Source organism: Dipodomys ordii, unplaced genomic scaffold (assembly GCF_000151885.1).
Source record: "Dipodomys ordii isolate 6190 unplaced genomic scaffold, Dord_2.0 Scaffold90, whole genome shotgun sequence".
NCBI lineage: Eukaryota > Metazoa > Chordata > Mammalia > Rodentia > Heteromyidae > Dipodomys > Dipodomys ordii.
Genome location: NW_012267306.1, coordinates 918,318 through 935,596, shown reverse-complemented (window position 1 = coordinate 935,596; position 17,279 = coordinate 918,318). Strand labels below are relative to the sequence as shown.

General features: G+C 36.3%; 1 protein-coding gene across 1 annotated transcript in view; it reads left to right on the top strand.

Moving 5' to 3' along the window:
• The window catches only part of Ccdc132 (coiled-coil domain containing 132), a 101,933-nt gene extending 91,981 nt beyond the window's left edge, over window positions 1–9,952 (top strand). The window contains exons 25-28 of the mRNA XM_013026070.1: window positions 48–206; window positions 3,771–3,892; window positions 6,880–7,069; window positions 9,270–9,952. Of these exons, the coding sequence (XP_012881524.1) occupies window positions 48–206; window positions 3,771–3,892; window positions 6,880–7,069; window positions 9,270–9,389 (591 nt within the window). The 3' untranslated portion in view covers window positions 9,390–9,952. The remainder of the gene's footprint in view (window positions 1–47; window positions 207–3,770; window positions 3,893–6,879; window positions 7,070–9,269) is intronic.
• Window positions 9,953–17,279: the final 7,327 nt, after the last annotated feature.

Genomic DNA, 17,279 nt, shown 5'->3' with positions numbered 1-17,279 from the left:
GATGCTTGTAAAGATAACTCTTTTCATCTCTGTGTAACACATTTCAGACAGTCTCAACTGCCAGTGAACTGCGCAAACCAATTTACTGGATTGTAGCTGGGAAAGCCATTGATTATGAACAGATGCTACTCCTAATGGCCAATGTGAAGTGGGATGTAAAGGAAATTATGTCACAGCACAACATGTATGTAGATGCATTGTTAAAGGCAAGTATCCTGGGTCACAGCATTCTATTAAGAGAAACGCTTCTTTGGTGCCTCTAAAATAGTGACATTATAGTTACTACCACAGTTTTCCCCTTACAAATTAAAGTCCCTGAGTTATAATAGGGTTATTGTCTGCATTTTGACTTATTTGGATCTAAGAATACCTCCTTCATAGATTTTGTTGTTGTTGTTTTCCATGTTGAGTTAGACTTCTATTATTTCTTGTCATGGGTGACTTTTATATTACTTAACCCAATGACTTTGATCTAAATTCAAGAAGATATTCCTATTTAACTGGAAGTTATTTCTATAGTTGAGAGTGTGTATATAACCATTCCCCTGATTATTCCAACTTGTATTTCCTAGAAATCGTATTATTTTGCAGTGTGTCATAGATATAAACTCTTTGCTTTCAGTGACCTACATTAATAAGTTTCTTAGAATTTTAGTTCATTTTCATTTATATGTAAATAGCTATTTATGGATCATCTGACAAGTGTCAGGCACTAATAGAGATACTGGCAATGTAATTATGAATTAAGGAACTTACAAGCCCTCAAGGAACTTACTTGCCAGTGCAGAGACAGGAATAAACAGATTATTGAGTTGTAATATCAAACGCTGTGAAAAAGAAAAATATCAAGAGCTAAAGGAAGAAAGCAAATGACAGGATATAGTTGAGAAAGAAACACCATTTATTTGCTCTGGTCCAGTGGAGATACGAGCCATACGGATACCTAAATAGAGGAAAGGGTATCTGAGAAGATAGATGCAGTGTTCAGAAGTAGTTCTTTTTTTAAAAAAATTTTGTCCAAGTAAAGAAATTGACCAGTATCTCCTCTCTCTCTTTTTTTTAATGGCATCAGGATTTGAATATAGGAAATTGCACTTGATTAGCTTGCTTCCTTGGCTGATCCTCTACCATTTGAGCTATACTCACTCTGCCTGGCTTTTACTAATTAATTGGAAATGGTGTTTTATCGTTGTCTTGTTCCAGGCTGGCTTCCAACTGCAATCTTCCAAGTCTCAGCCTTTGAGTTGGTAGGATTACTAGTGTGAGCCACTGGTACCAGCTAGAAATTGAGCCTTTTTAAACCCCCTGATTTTTATCTCTTTTGCATGTTTTTGTTTAATTGCTTACCTCAAGGCAATAAATAGTAGCCTGAGAAGCCTTGAGGACTCAGGAGGAATAGGTTGAAACAAAAATAGCAGTGCCATTTGTCTATTCATTTTTAGAAGTCCTGCTTCTCCCTGCTCCCTCCCTCCACTCCCGTTTTTGAAGAATTGGTAAACTGTGTCCAAATTTAATGTCTAGACCCAAGAGGTCTCCATTAAATGATCTTTGACCAGTAATGGAAATGGAAGGACAAACATTTCCAGAGCATCCAGGAGATTCCACTTGTGAATTCTAAATGGAATATAAAATACTAATATAATTTGCAAATGATGACATCACCTCATTGCTCTTTTTTTAAACATTTGGTGTGTTAAAAAAAAAAGATTGTTTTTTATGACATACTGATTTAGATTGTTTCAGCTGCTCTCACAGTGCAACAGATTGGATTGTTTATACACACAACAACAAATCATTGTTGCTCATAGTCCTGGAGGCCAGAAAGTTCAGGATCAGTGCTCAGATAGATTCTATCAGGTGATGGCCTGCTTTCTGATAGACGCCACCTTCTCATTGCACCCTCATACGGTAAAAAGGCACAACTTGCTTTTTAAAAAGCACTTCGGGACCCTTTCCTTACATAAGCCCCGCTTTCAGTGCCATCACCACTGGAACTTGGATTTCTTTATGTGGATTTAGGGGGATACAAACATTTAGGCCATATCATATGTCATGATGCAGGAACAGTTTCTGTTGGTCCTAGTTTCTGTGGTCCTAGCTTTTTGAGAGTCTGAGATCTAGAGGATTTTAGTTCAAGGCCAGCTCAGGCAGAAAAGTTTGCAAGACCCTTTTTCAGTCCATAGCTGGGTACAGTGGTGTTTACCTATTATTCTAAGGTATGTGAAATCAGAAGAGTAGTTCCTGTCCAAGTGAATCTGTTTTCCCCGAAGCTGGATGTGGTGATGCAAGCCTGTTTATCCGGGCTCAACAGAGAAAATCAGGGCTGGAGGCATGCCTCTGCTTTAGAGCTCCAAGCAAGTCCCTGAGTTGAAAACTCAGGAATGCAAAATAAATAAATGAAAAGACTAATACATGCACACTAGAGTGAGTTACTTGCTTCAGTTATTCCTAATTCCAAGAAGCATAATTATCAGGAAGAACCCATGTTTAGTAACCCAAATCCAATTTTTAGCAGACTAAAGCTTTCTTTAAGGTTAATTATTACTGGTAATTAATTATTACAAAGTTACAATTATTAAGTATAACTTTGGATCTTTGGATTGCGTTTTCAACTTTGTTGCCATGAGAGACTTTTAAGTACAGTGAAATGGTTTTATTATTCATATAATGACTGCCATCCTTTAACATTGAACTTAGCGGTAAGTAGAATGTCAGTTTGTACCATGAGCATATAACTTTATCTTTAAACTGTTAATGAAAATTATTGAACTATGATTCTTAAATTCAAAACAGTTTACTGTCATGAGCACACAAATAAATACCACATCAAATACTACTGCTCTTTTAGATCTGTGAAACAGAAAGTGCCATTATTTTATTTTACATTGATTTTCGGTGGTACACTTAGTGAATTTGCTTCTTTTCATAATTAAAAGCAATGAACTGTTAAAAATAAATCAGCAAGGAATATCGTGACTTAAGAAGTAATAAAGAGAACAATTATCTTTACACCTGATGGGAAAATCAGCTTCATCTGTCTTGACATTTTAGACATTATGTTACTTCTCTATTCAGGACACTAAAGAATTAGAACATCATTTTAAGCTTTCTTAAATATCTTGAAATATATTACAAAAGAAGGGCAGTGGCACTTGCTCTTATAAGTGGCCATGTCTACATGATGAAAAGGAATCCAAACAGATCATCTGTGGAAGGACACAACAGTGTCTTGCTTTCATGTAATTATTTGAAGTATCCAAATTAACAGTATATAGTTTTATTTTTAGTACCATCATGTCATACAAATTAATAGCCAGTAAAGAGACTCCATTTTCCGGTGATTAATTGGAAGTACTTTTTGCATTTTTTCCTTTGTATTAAAATTTTACATGTGTCATGGCTTGTAAATCATTTAGTTAATAATTACTTTCAAATAAGGTTAGGACAGAAAATAACTTATCAGATTATGCTCTCTAAGGAGAGAGCATATTACAGAGAGTTAACTTTCAGTTGAAAATTTCTTAAAATAGCATTTAAAGACTGGATTCTCAAACATTGTTTTAAAGCCAAATTGAGTCATTGGGCCCTTCTAGTGTATAGTGACAGCCATAGTAATGTTACAATGAAGCAACATTTGGCCATAGTTGACATTGTTCAGCCACTAATAGGATACTTTTTTTTCAGATGGAATGTATTCTTTTACTGTTTTGGGGGGAAGTGCTATGGCATTAAAATGACATTCACAGTTGGTTACATGTTTGTTTTCTTAGGAATTTGAGCAGTTTAACAGGAGGTTAAATGACGTTTCAAAGAGAGTTCGGATACCCTTGCCTGTGTCTAATATACTATGGGAACATTGTATACGACTGGCTAATAGAACTATTGTGGAAGGGTAAGTTTTTAATGTATTCATGACAGTCTGTGCTATCACTGGTGAATGGTGAGAATTAGTTGAGGTAATAATAGATAAATTTGGAATCTGATTTGAAAAGAAACTCTGAACCCCACTGTGCCTATATTTGTGATTTGGTATTTTTGCTGGTGATACCAAACCAAGCTAGTAGATGACTGAAAAATAATTAGGTTATCTGAAAGCTAAACTAATAATTATTATCTAAAGGAAAATAAAATTTATATTACAATGATTCCTAACATTTGAGCATGTGTCATTTACTGAACCAAATGTTTTACCAGGTCGCATCACCAGTATGTGACTTACCTCTTTGACGCTGTTTTTCTTTCTGTATTCTCAGTCAGATAGGTTAAATAATTTGTCCAAGTTCATACCGATTGAAAACTCAAAGAAAACATATGGACTTCTGATTTTCTGCTGGTAAAGTCAGTTCTCATAGTCCCAGTTTCAGTATTCCCATATCTCTGTCATATTTGAATTATTGTAAGCAATGTCATTTTTCATGTGTTAATTTACAGATCAGTTGTTAGCAGTTCTCCCACTTACTGAAAGACCATGCTTACTCTGCCACATGTAGAACACAGAGAAGAGTCAGTAATATAACTAAAACACCCCCAAAAGGTGAACAGATATATCAAATACCATGTACAGTACTGTAGAGTTGTACATTAAGTGAATCTTCACACATTCATTCATCCAATTCTCCTTAGTTCTTCTTTGCTATAAAAAGGAAAGTATTAGAAAATGGCAACTTTATGGGGATGAACAGACAACATCTTGTCTCTCTGTATTGGGAATTCCAGTGCTAGATTTCATAAAATGACTGTCTCAATAACTTTGAAAAGTATTTTCAATCAATTTGTTTAAAGTAGAGAAGTAAGCAATAAATGTTAGGTTTCTGTATAATCACCTTATTGAAAATAAATGAAAGTTTGGTCAATAAATTATGTAAGTTGTGTTTCTCTTGCAACTTCCAATAGGGGAAATAACTGATTCCCTAGGTTGAATTTTCCATGTTCTGTATGATTAATCGAAGAAACTGTATAGTTACTTAGGAGTAATAAAATGTTGTGCTGTTAAAGTTAATATATTTATGCAGATTACTAATTTACTTTAAGACACATAATGCTTCAACAGTGTGGAAGATCATAATAAATCACAATTGTTTTATCATTAAATATATATATATATATAGTGTTAGTGGGAGAATTATTTATTTCCTTTGCATCAAGTGGTTATAGTACCAAATGGTTTTATAAAATGGATTACTTTAGAATATTCAAAGCTTAATTTTATTTTTTATTTTTTTATATTAATAAGTTTTTTAAATTGTGAAAATATTGTACAGAGAGGTTACAATTACATGAGCCAAGGTAATGAGTACATTTCTTATCCAGCATTGTTGCCTCCTCCTTTGTTTTTCCCCTACCATCCGTTTCCTCCTATCTCCACAACTACACTCTTCCCCCCTCCCCCCAGCCAAAATTATAAAGTTCATTTTTGTTTTTCTTTTTGGTTCGGTCGTGAGGCCTGAACTCTGGGCCTGGGCGCTGTCCCTCAGCTCTTCAGCTCAAGGCAAGTGCTGTACCACTTGAGCCACGGCACCACTTCCGGCTTTTTTCTTTTTTGCTTATGTGTTGCTGAGGAATCGAACCCAGGGTCTCAAGCATGCAAGGCAAGCGCTCTACCACCTTACCAGCTAAAGTTCATTTTTCAACATAGCGTCTTGTACATCTTAACTGTTGCAATTTGTTTTTTCCTTTCCCCTCCACAAATTATACCAACATCAAATACAGTGAAAACAGGGGTTATACCATAGGAGAGGGACATACAAAGCAACAAAAAAATTCATCTTATAAATATGTTAGAAACAATAGCAAGAAAGAAAAACCATTTGAGGTTTATTTCACCTAACATCAACTTATCTGACCATTTCTGCTTGTCTAAGACATATACTAGTTATTACAAATAAGGGAAACCATGGGACCGTTTCTTTGGGCCTGGCTTACTTCACTTAATATGATTTTTTCCAAGTCTTTCCATTTCCCAACAAATGGGGCAATGTCATTCTTTCTGATGGAGGCATAGAATTCCATTGTGTATATATACCACATTTTCTTGATCCATTCATCTACTGAGGGGCATCTGGGTTGGTTCCATATCTTAGGTATGCTAAATAATGCTGCAATAAACATAGTTGTGCTGGTAGCTTTAGTGTGGTCTTGTTTGTGATCATTTGGGTAAATGCCCAAAACTGGGGTTGCTGAGTCATAGGGGAGCTCTATGTGGAGTCTGTTGAGGAGCCTCCATACTACTTTGCAAAGTGGTTGAACAAGTTTTCATTCCCACCAGCAGTGCAATAGGGTTCCCTTCTGTCCATATCCCCTCCAGCATCTGTTGTTATTGGAGTTCTTGATTATAGCCATTCTAACTGGGGTGAGGTGGTATCTCAGTGTTGTTTTGATTTGCATTTCTTTTTTGGCTAGGAAGGTCGAGCATTTCTTCATGTGTCTATTGGCTATCCTTCTTTCCTCTTGAGAGAAGTTTTTTCTGTAAGTCTTTAGCCCACTTCTTTATTGGGCAGTTGTTTCTCAAAGCTTAATTTTATAAATAACTCTTGGCAGCCAGATTAACAGAAATAACAGTTCAACCTTCTCATACATAGATGTATTAATTGGGTGCAAAGAGTTGTAGCCCATAGAGGAACAAAGAACCTTGAAGTCTTCAGTCTCTGCTTTACAAATGAAGAAAATGAAGGCCAGATAGGAAAAATAATTTTTCTTTCAGCCATATAGTTAAAACAACCTATTTTCTTGTGATACAGGATCATGTACTCTTTTTTTCTGAATGCTTTCATTGTTTTGGACCATCTACACAAATATGGTTTAGAGAAAAATTAAGGTGCCTAGAAGTTTCTTTTCCTAATCATGCCATCATCTATGCTGTCTTACTATTATGTATCTTAGATATGCCAACGTCAAAAAGTGCAGTAATGAAGGACGGGCCTTAATGCAGTTGGATTTCCAACAGTTTCTAATGAAACTTGAAAAACTGACTGATATTAGACCCATTCCTGATAAAGAATTTGTAGAAACCTACATCAAAGCTTATTACCTAACTGAGAATGACATGGAACGCTGGATCAAAGAGCATAGGGTAAGAACTGGAAATAGTTATTTAAGTTTTCATTCCTTCCCTTTGTGCTGTTCTTGTCTGGTATGTTATATAATTCTAGATTATGAGAATGAAGTGTAAAAACATCAGCTTTTTTAAACATAAACTACTTAGTTCAGTTCAGTTTTTAAAATCATATTTACATCGTGTGTATGCAGTGCTGTTTTTCTAAATAAAATCTTGTGAGCACTTTTGAACTGTTTGAATAATATTTGGAAATATAGCCACCATAAGAACATTACTAGTTTTCCTGCAACTGTTGCTGTTGAACCAGTTCATGAACTGTAGTGCAAAGCTTTTTACTTCATATAGACTAGCCTAAACATACTGGCATGTATTAATGATAACTGGAGGTAACAATATGTAAGTAACTAAATGTGTGTCCTAAATTAGATTTTAGTTTTATAAATTTGATTTGTTTTTGTTTGTGAGAAAAATACTGTAAGTTACTTAGGATGTTGAAGTTTCTAACAGTATAACTTAACGTGTCACTTAACCATGCTTGATATGGGCGTTTTTCTGTAGGACTTTTATATCATTTGGATAGATAGATTAGATAGATAGATACATACATACATACATACACGCATACATAGAGAGATAGATGGAGTTAATGAAAACATGGGAGGTATTAAAATCACCAGTCTAAGCATGCAGGATCTAAGGTAGGTGATCTGGAATTCGAGCACAGCCCAGACTACATAGCCAGATCCTGTCCCCAAAGTAAAACAACAGCAACCCCCTCTCCCCCCCAAAAAAAAATTATCACCAAATCTTGTTGCTTTATTAACTATTGTGTTCATCCTCAAGCTATAAAGGTAGAACCTAAGTGATGTCATTTAGATAAGGAAATACATAATATTTGTATTTACCTTATACATGCATCCTTTCAAGTTTTAGTATTATAAAAAGATGGAATGAACTTTAGCACTGAGCACATTTGCTGGGTTTTGTGCAGATGTGTCCACTCTAGATTGGAAGCAGAGTAAAAAATATACAGATTTCTAGTGATTTTTGACATAAGCCAGAACTGAGAAAAACCTCACCACTGAGCTGCAGTGATAGCTGCTAACCAAAATGCTAAATCTGTATGCAGATGGACTGCTGAATCCTGGGATGCATTTAAGTTAGTAAGCTGCAAAGATTTCTTTATTTGTATCACAGTTCTGAATTAGCCATTATTAGATGCAAGAATGATACTTTAGGATTTATTCTTTTTTTACACTAATACATTAAAATTTCTTAGCTTGATATTCTGATAAATACCTCTCATTCAGTGGCATTTTCTCTGTAGCAGTAGGGTAACTTCCTGCATGGTCTTTTCTCCTGGAAATCAGGAAATTTCTAGAAAAACTCCATACAAGGCCAGATCTAGTACTCAGTAGCAGTGGATTCTCACTGAGTGCTGACTGGTTAAATTAGATCTTACCCAGTGCTGATAGGTGCTTTGGGGTCAGATACACAAACTGAGTATTTTGCTGAGTCTTTAGAATGAACTCTTCCTCCTGTTTTGAAATTATATTCTCATTATTGGTTGTCTTAAAAAAAAAAGACTTTTTTTTCTTCTTAGATGACTGTACATTGCTGTTTACAACTTTTGCTGTTCATCCTTTACAAGCAAACCATTAGGTGTTTCTGATAAATCCCAATTTATTCTTATCCTAGTAACTCATTGATTGAAATTCAGGAAACAGATTTGAATGGAAAAGGATACTTTAGTCTTAATTTTACTTACAATATGAAAGTGTAATAAAGTAAATTTAAAAATTTTGTATTAGCAGTATATTTTGAGAATTTATCACAGAAACAAATGAACAGGTGTGACCTTTAAACTGATATAAACCATAGGCTTGTCCTATTTACCAGAGCATAAAACAGGTTCTGTTGCTTCCTGTTTCAAATATAGATAGGTAGATGGATAGATAGATAGATGATAGGTAGATCGATCGATTGATCGATCAATCGATCGATAGATAGATAGATAAATAGATAGATCTTTACTCCCTATTTTTACAGCTTAGTCAACAAGTTGTCTCTGAGTCTCAACTATAATTTGTGCTGTTTCTCCCTGGCTTCTCGTGTTCAGAAGTACTCACTGGCACTGAACTGGCCTGTTCATTCCTATCATTGATCATACACATGCCCTTTATGTTCTGAATTTGCATCTTCTTTCTTTGAACAGGAATATTCAACGAAGCAGCTGACCAATCTGGTGAACGTTTGCTTGGGATCCCATATCAACAAGAAAGCAAGACAAAAACTTCTGGCAGCTATAGATGATATAGACAGACCTAAAAGATAATGAACACAGCTCTTCTTCCTCACTGGCATTGGTGTTCTCTCAAAATATGTGATATCAAAGGCAGTTTCCCTGTACCCCTGACAACTGTCTACTAAGAAAAATTTTGTGTACATTCCTTGCAACTGGAAGGTGGAAAACACTGAAATGTGTGTGGTGTTCTCAATGACTTTTATATGCTCCAGGCTCTTTCCTCAACTTTAGGTTTCATTTGTTGTGATTCCTTCCTGAAATAATATTATTGCCTTATCAAAAAGATTGTACCATTAATATATCATTAGAACAGTGGCTGGTTTATCTTTGAGCAGTTTTTGGAGAGTGACTTTATGTTGGCATTTTTTTTTAATGCTCTGAATTTGGTTCTTAGTAAGCATAATATGAAAGGGTTGATGTACAGTATTTCCCAATTATGAGCACTGCATGCAAATTAAGAAGTACATGTAAGTAAAATAGTTGAAAAATCAGTATGTTATGTTTTAAGTGTCAAGATTTATGTCAGGGTTAATTTGGTTATAATGAAGTGATCATAAATGATGAAATTTAATAAATGTAATACTGTAAAATAATCAGCTTGTGTGAGACTGCATTTTGATACATATTTTTTAACCTGGCAGGCAGAATTCTTGAAACTGTAATGCAGTTTCTAGCATGTCTTAATTCTAATTATTTTATACCCTGAAACAGATATGAGAATGTATGTACGTGTTTAGTGCTGAGTAGAATACAGAATTACTATTGTGCGGTTTTCTTATATCTTCCTTTATAAAAATATGCAGTATTTCAATCCAGTTTTCTTGTCTTTGAATTTAGCATAATAGGACAGCAAAACCTGAGTCCACTGATTTGGGGAAGAGCTGTCTTAACTTTTCATAAATGTAGGGCCATATTTTTACTTTCCTTAAGTACTTGTTTGGCAAGAGTGCAGTCAGTGATGAACTTTAGAACTTAGTCTGTAGTAGCCATGTCTATTCCTCTAAACGTTTCCCTGCAACCAGATAGCTTCTCTTAATATATACATGAACACTACTTTGGCATGCACCTCTGTCAGCCGACTGTGTAAAAGAAACTTTTTTCTTGCTCACTGTGTTGGTCCACTGATTACTTGCATGATCTATACTTACAGAAGTTCACAGGATCCTGAGAGGTTGCATTAGAGAGAGGTCTGTGTCCTGGGAGTCTTGGGGGCTGAGGTGAAGGGCAGTGGGTGGCATATGACCAAGCATGGAAATGATAAGGAGACGAAAGCCACTCATTGTCTATCTGCCCCTGCAGTGTTTAGAACTATACAGTATAAAGTAAAGTACTCTTAGCATTTGTCTTGGGTGAGAGGGGTGTTTATGTGTGTGTCTCTGTGGAGTTTTTCATTTTCAGTCACACTTTACTGCCAATTTGAAACATTCTTCCTATAAAACAATGAGTTTGATACTATTTGTGATCTGCTTGTGTTATTAGCCTGTGTAGTGATAAAGTAGATTCTGCAACCACTTAGACAAAACAGGAGATAATCCTTATGCTGAAATGGCTTATTCAGCTGAGCACGTAAAGAATTAATCAGTCTTCCTTATTTCTCAGTTGATTAGCAGATGCTTCCCTTTTCTTTTTATTTGCATGGATTTTATAGTTGTTTTCCATTCATTTCTACCTTCATGGGCTCTAGGTAAAATGAAGAGCAATTACTTGCTTAGTAGAGCCCACTTTTTCTCCCTGGTTACAAAAGACATACTTACCTTGTGAGATTAGAGCCTCAAGCATACGATCAGACAGACCTTTTAACCTACCTTTAACTTGCTTCTCTATCTTCAAACTAAAAATGATAAATCTTCTCTAGACTCTTTAACAGTGTTCTTTTTTGTTTTTTTTCTTTTTTGGTACTGAGTATCAAACCCAGACATTGCACATACTAGGCAAGTGCTCTGCCACTGAGCTATATCCTAGCCCTTAAAAAACGTTTTTTTTTTTTTTTTTTAACATTGGAAGGTAGTTTTGTAAATGCAGGTATCAAAACAATAACAAGAGATTCGGATCTTAGGATTACCTAATAGAATTACTGGACAGTTCTTAAATATATTATGCACTGATACTGAATTACAATATGATACCTTGTGAAACTAATTTTAAGATAGAATTGAAAAGCCGATAAAACAAATGGGATTACACACTCAGAAAACTTTCATTAGCTACCCTAAATTTCTTTTTAGTATTAATTTTCCTTAACAGTTTAAAAGAAAGTATCCTGTAAAATTCTAGGTTTTGAATTGATATAGGAGCCTGGTAAACCAATGTCCTCTGAGAAAAGATGATTATTTATACTAATTCACTGTTTTGCATCTTAAAATGCTAGGAATTTAGATGACCTAATTTGCTGCAGTTTACAAAAATTCTATAGAGACCTCATTAGTCCACTTTAATAAGCTCATTTATTCAACTTTTAAAATAAGTCAATTTTTTTCTTGAAGCTAGAACCATCTGATATATCTCTTAAGTAGAAGGTATTTTTTAAAAATTTCTGCTTAGCTGTGTGTTAATGTGCAACTTTAAGTTAGATTAAATAACTTTTTCCTTACTCATTCACTGAAAAAATGTCATAAAAAGCTTGTAATTTGTTTCAGTCTGAAAGCATCGTTATCTCTTATAATGAACACTGTACCTGAAGATGATGAATAAAAATTTTACTCAAATCAAATAGAAATGGTACAAGGGAAGGAAAAATATATATTCATTACTTTGGAGTAATTTTGATACAGACTTTTTGGCCAATAAAATGATATTCAGCTCTGGATAGTGATTAATAACAAGAAAATCATTAATCTTCTGGTGTAATCTTTGTTAGATGTTTCACAGGTCCAGCTTTCTGCAGATTTTTTTTTATTGTGGAAAGTATTTGCCCAATTGTTATCTTTCACAGAATTTTAAAGGTCATTAAAAAGTTTAATCTTCACAATTATTACAAGGACAAAATGTCAGATAGTTCAAAATGAATGGAGGATGAGGTGTGTGGCTCAAGGGGTGGGTAGAACACCTGGTTGATATGAAATGAAGCCCTTAATTCAACCCCTAGTACCACCCAACCCCCCTCCCACAAAACCAAAATCAAAAACCAACAATCAAAAATAAAAAAAACACACACTAAAAGCCCAATTATAATGTTATCCCTCCTTGAAAGGACAGCTTTTATGGAGAAAAATCAACAGGGAGCCATATGAGACATTCTAGTAATCTACTTTTTACAGAGCTGTTTGCAGAAGGCCTTCCAGGGAAGGAATTGAGGGGGCTGGCCATCAGATATCAAGCAGAGAGTTGTAGGCTGACAAAGTGGGAGGTGAGAAGGCCCCAGAGTAGAGCTCTGTCTATAGAGAACAGAAGAAGACCCATGTGGCTGGCACAGAATTGGAAAAGACTGAAAACAGAAAGGATATGGCAGGAGGAATGTTCGTGGGAAGGGCTTTAATTTTGAAATGGAAAGTGTTTGGGGAACAGTGCCACAGGATAGTGGCCTGATTTATTACTTCAGTTTTAGCTAAGTCATTGGGTATATTTGAGAACAGACTCTATAGGAACCCACAAGCAAAACAAGTCTCAGGTTGGAAAGCTAGTACACTAAGCCCTGAGAGACAGGAAAGGGGCTAGGACTGCAGTAATATTGGTGGGTGTTGTGAGAGGGGGTCAGATGCAGCTGTGTTTTGAAGGCAGGGACTATGGTTGGCTGAATGGCTTTGTAGAGGAGATGAAGACAACAATTTGGAAATGGGGAAATTTGATACACCTAGGGAAATAATATACCATGGAGGTGTGGAAGAAACAGCTTGTGGACACGATTTGAGAGATATCAGGACTGCTGAGGGAAATATGACATCAGAATATATCCTATAGCCAACCTGCCAGCCCAGAAATCACCGTTCATCTATGAATATTAGTGGATATTCATTATGCAGCCTGGCTACCAGTAGAGTTGCCATCTGCCTGAATAGAGATCAGGAAAAATTTCACCTCATTCAGGAATGGTTTAGGTAAAGGTTTTCTTGGAGAAAGTTAAAAGCCTGGGACAGAAAAAAAGAATAATAAAGTACTGTCTCCATCCCAGCCCCTTGGCTTTGTCACCATGACTGAACCAGAATGGTTTCCTAAAAGGAATGTGAGAGCAACTCCACCTAGAGGCCTTCCTGGAACCTCCTTTCATTAAAAGAAGGAAGCCATCACTCCTTTGGGGCAGTGAGATCCAGAGGCCATACTGTCTAGAGTCCTTCCTGTGTCAGGCACTATTTGCTTTACAATGCTCGCGTGGGTCAGGCAAATAGTGCCTGCCCTCTAGGTGCTGCAATCTAGTAAGATAAACAGATGTAAGTAAACTTCCCATTCTTTTGGGGGGAATATTCCAGATGAAATGTCTGGCACAGAGGTCAGAAAAGGCTCCCCAAAGAGACATTCAAGCCAAATGGCCGAGGGAAAAGCATCTTAGAGGATTAGGCAGGTCCATGTGGAAGCACAGGCATCTAAAGCAGCAGGTGCCACTGGGTCTTTTAAGAAGTGATCAGTGTGGCCAAGCAGTATCTATAAGCACTTGAATTGTCACTAGACTCTATCAAATGAACTGACTCCTTGTACTAGCCCATTAGTTAGGGGAGGTAAGAGTCCATATAGAGCAAAGAAGGGCCGGGAACTTCCATCAAAGTATTCTAGAGGGCATCTTGGATATCATCTATCACAGAATCTTACTTAGACCTCAAAGATGGATGAAGTATAGTTATGCAGGTCCTGAGCAGCTGATCAGTTCCACTGGGGCTGAATTGTTACCTGTACACATTAACCTCCATGTGGATCACACAGCGATTGCGGTTTGTTTATTGACTTCTCAGTTTGAGGAAAGAGGATTAATTTTTCCCATGGTTGTTGAGGAGAGATGAACTCTGGCATTTGAATTGAAAATTCGGTTAAAAAAGAAGAAATGCTTAAGTCATTCCCTTCAATGTATATCCCCTGCAGGCTGTCTGATCTGAGATGGAGCTTGACTTGTTTTAACAGATTGCCTTAGATCAGTGGTTTTGAAAATATTTTCCCTATCCAATCTCCTAATTACCTGCCAACTTCTTTGATATGCAAACTTTTATACTTACCATACTGATGAAGCTAGAAACTGTGGTCAGAGCTTATCTGCTGTTGTTTTAACAAGCCCTGGGACAAAGTAAAATTTAAGAATCACTGCCTTGGACTTTGGCTCGAATTACCTTTCCATCAATGTGACAAAATACCCGAGACACATGTACTTTTTGGCTTGTGGTATCAGTACCTGCTGGCCCCATCACTTTTTGGCATCATGGTGGTGACAAAATGTGCTGAAGGAGGCTCACTTCTTAGTGGTCAGGAAGCAGACAGAACAAGGGTGAGTTTTAGAACAAAGTCCTTCCTCCCGAAATCATTACACTAGGAGTCTATCAATGGATTAATCCATTCATAAAGTCAAAGCCTTCAGGAATGCAAACATTTCCTTAAAGGCTTGACCTCTCTGAACACTGCACCCTTCAACAAAGGAGTCTTTGGAAGACATTTACTATGTCTTACCTGTTACAGCTACTGGATAGATAACTGTGGCCCAGAGTAGTTCATCTAGAACTTTCTTCCCTCTGACAAAACAACAAAAAACCTACAGTATAATTCTTCCAGACAGACTCCTGAGAAGGCTTTTCTTTCCATTTTTAAACAACATTTCATTTTATTCTAAGAACTGTAACTCTTCCATGAGACAAATCTTAGAATATTGTCTTTCCCACCTGAGCCTGAGTGACCTGTGTTTGGATAGGCCACCATGCAACCTGTGTCTCCATTCTTACTGCAGTTGAATGAGAAAGGTGTTTAATTGGTCCATAAGTTAAGTACAATAAGACAAATAGAAAGGCAAGATTAACTAATACATCCTCTCTTACAGGGAATTGGGTTTTGATTCATCCAGCAATTAATTGAATCAAAGACAGAAACCAGTTCACAATTTGGTAAAGGAAGCTAGCCAGCCAGGTGGCTGTTGCCTGTGAATAAACGCTAGCTGCATAAATTCACTTTCCTTATAGTCCAGCAAATATAGGAAGGACTCAAACAGTTGAGAGAACTGTTTAGTGTTCAATTGTCTGTACAAACAGAAGCATTTGGGAAGGCAGCTGTTTCCATTACAAAGCCTTGGCCAGACTCTGGGAGGTGTGTGAGTGCATCTTTTTTAGTGTGTAAAATGGAAAAATGAAGTTATTAGACTATACTTATTCTGATATTTTTATAAAGCTTTGCACAAAAATAAAAGGCTGCCTGAATTCTTTTCTAATAGAATACATCAGGATGACCAGCAGTCAGAGTACTGAGGGAGAGGATAATTGGACATGTGACTCTTAAAAATGGACACAGTACATAGTTTCTTTTATTTCTTTTTTTTTATCTGTTTCTTTTTTGTAACAAATTCTAAGAACTATCCTTTCTGAGAATTTTAAAATATATATCCTTTTCCAAAAATTATGCATGGCTTTTATTTTTTTGTCCTAATACAGCCTATAAAACTAAAAAAACTGCTGTTCCTCCAGCCTGTTCCTTCTGAAGGGACATCCTGTGTGTTTCAACCTCGAAATCCCAGACTCTCGCCACCTTTTCAAGGGCCTCTATTTCCCTATGCACGTTCATCCACAGGAATTTTTTTTTCTCAGTGAAACCTTCCTGCCCTCATCATAAATTCAAGACTGTCAAACCTTCCTACAAACTCCCTTGCCAGCATCTAGACCATCTTTGTACATGGTCACCTTAGATGTTCTGTTTTGGTTTGGGATACTGGGGGAAAGAGCTGCACATTGTATTTGTGTGACTCCTACAAAACTCAGCCAAACATCAAACAACTAGTAGTAACCATCTTAGTAGTCGGCACTCACTAAGCATGCTTTACCTCTGTCCAGTTAAGCTCATCAAGTCTGTGATAGCCACCATTGTAGTCATGTCTACACTGCAAAGGAGGATACTGAACAGTCCATACATTTCTGTGTAAGTCAGTGTTACTTAGGAAGTGGACAGTGTGGATTTGACTCACAGCTCTACAAATCCATTGTGAGTCAATTTGCCAAACATTTCTTTATTATCACATACTTTAGACCAAGTACACAATTTATGGTTTGATTAAATTAGAAAGATAAATCTTATTCAGTGTAAAGCTAATACAGATTCCCCTCTCCCATTTGTTTCTGTTAGACTTCCCCTAGACCTGGGTATATATTGCTGGCTGTGGCTCAATTGATATTATGTTTCTGGATCTTTGTATCATTTCTGGCCACTCTTCTATGACATAAGGAAAGACAAAAACAATTTTAGTTGTAGAGATAAGTAGATATTAGTTATTATTATTAACTTTATTTTATAAAGAAGGTGACTGAAGATGAATCTTAATCAATTTTCCCAGCATTCTTTTCTCTACCCAACTTTGTGGTATTTGGGGAAAGAGTATGAGTAGTCTACAAGTGAGAATATTTCACTTTATATTTGGATCAGAAATGTTGTAGAGTCATTATTTCAGCTTGTTTGAGGGTTAAAGGAGAAACATTGGGGTTTGAATGATAGTAAGAAGCAAAGAAGTTGGAAATGTCCAAAAAACCCCAACACTGATCAATGTCTTAACATTGTAGGAGAGTCCTCCCTTGGCTTTTAGTAGCATCCTTCATAATTTATAACTTGAAAACTAAGAAGACCCAATTTACTTTCCAGCCTCATATGTGTATACACACACACACACACACACACACACACACACACACACACACATCTGTCTGCCACCACCTTCATTGGTGAAACAAGCAAATGCACTGCTTGCTATCTGTTTGTTCAGATAATGGAATAATTCTTTCAAAATTTGTCTAGACTGAGGTCCATTGGATACCT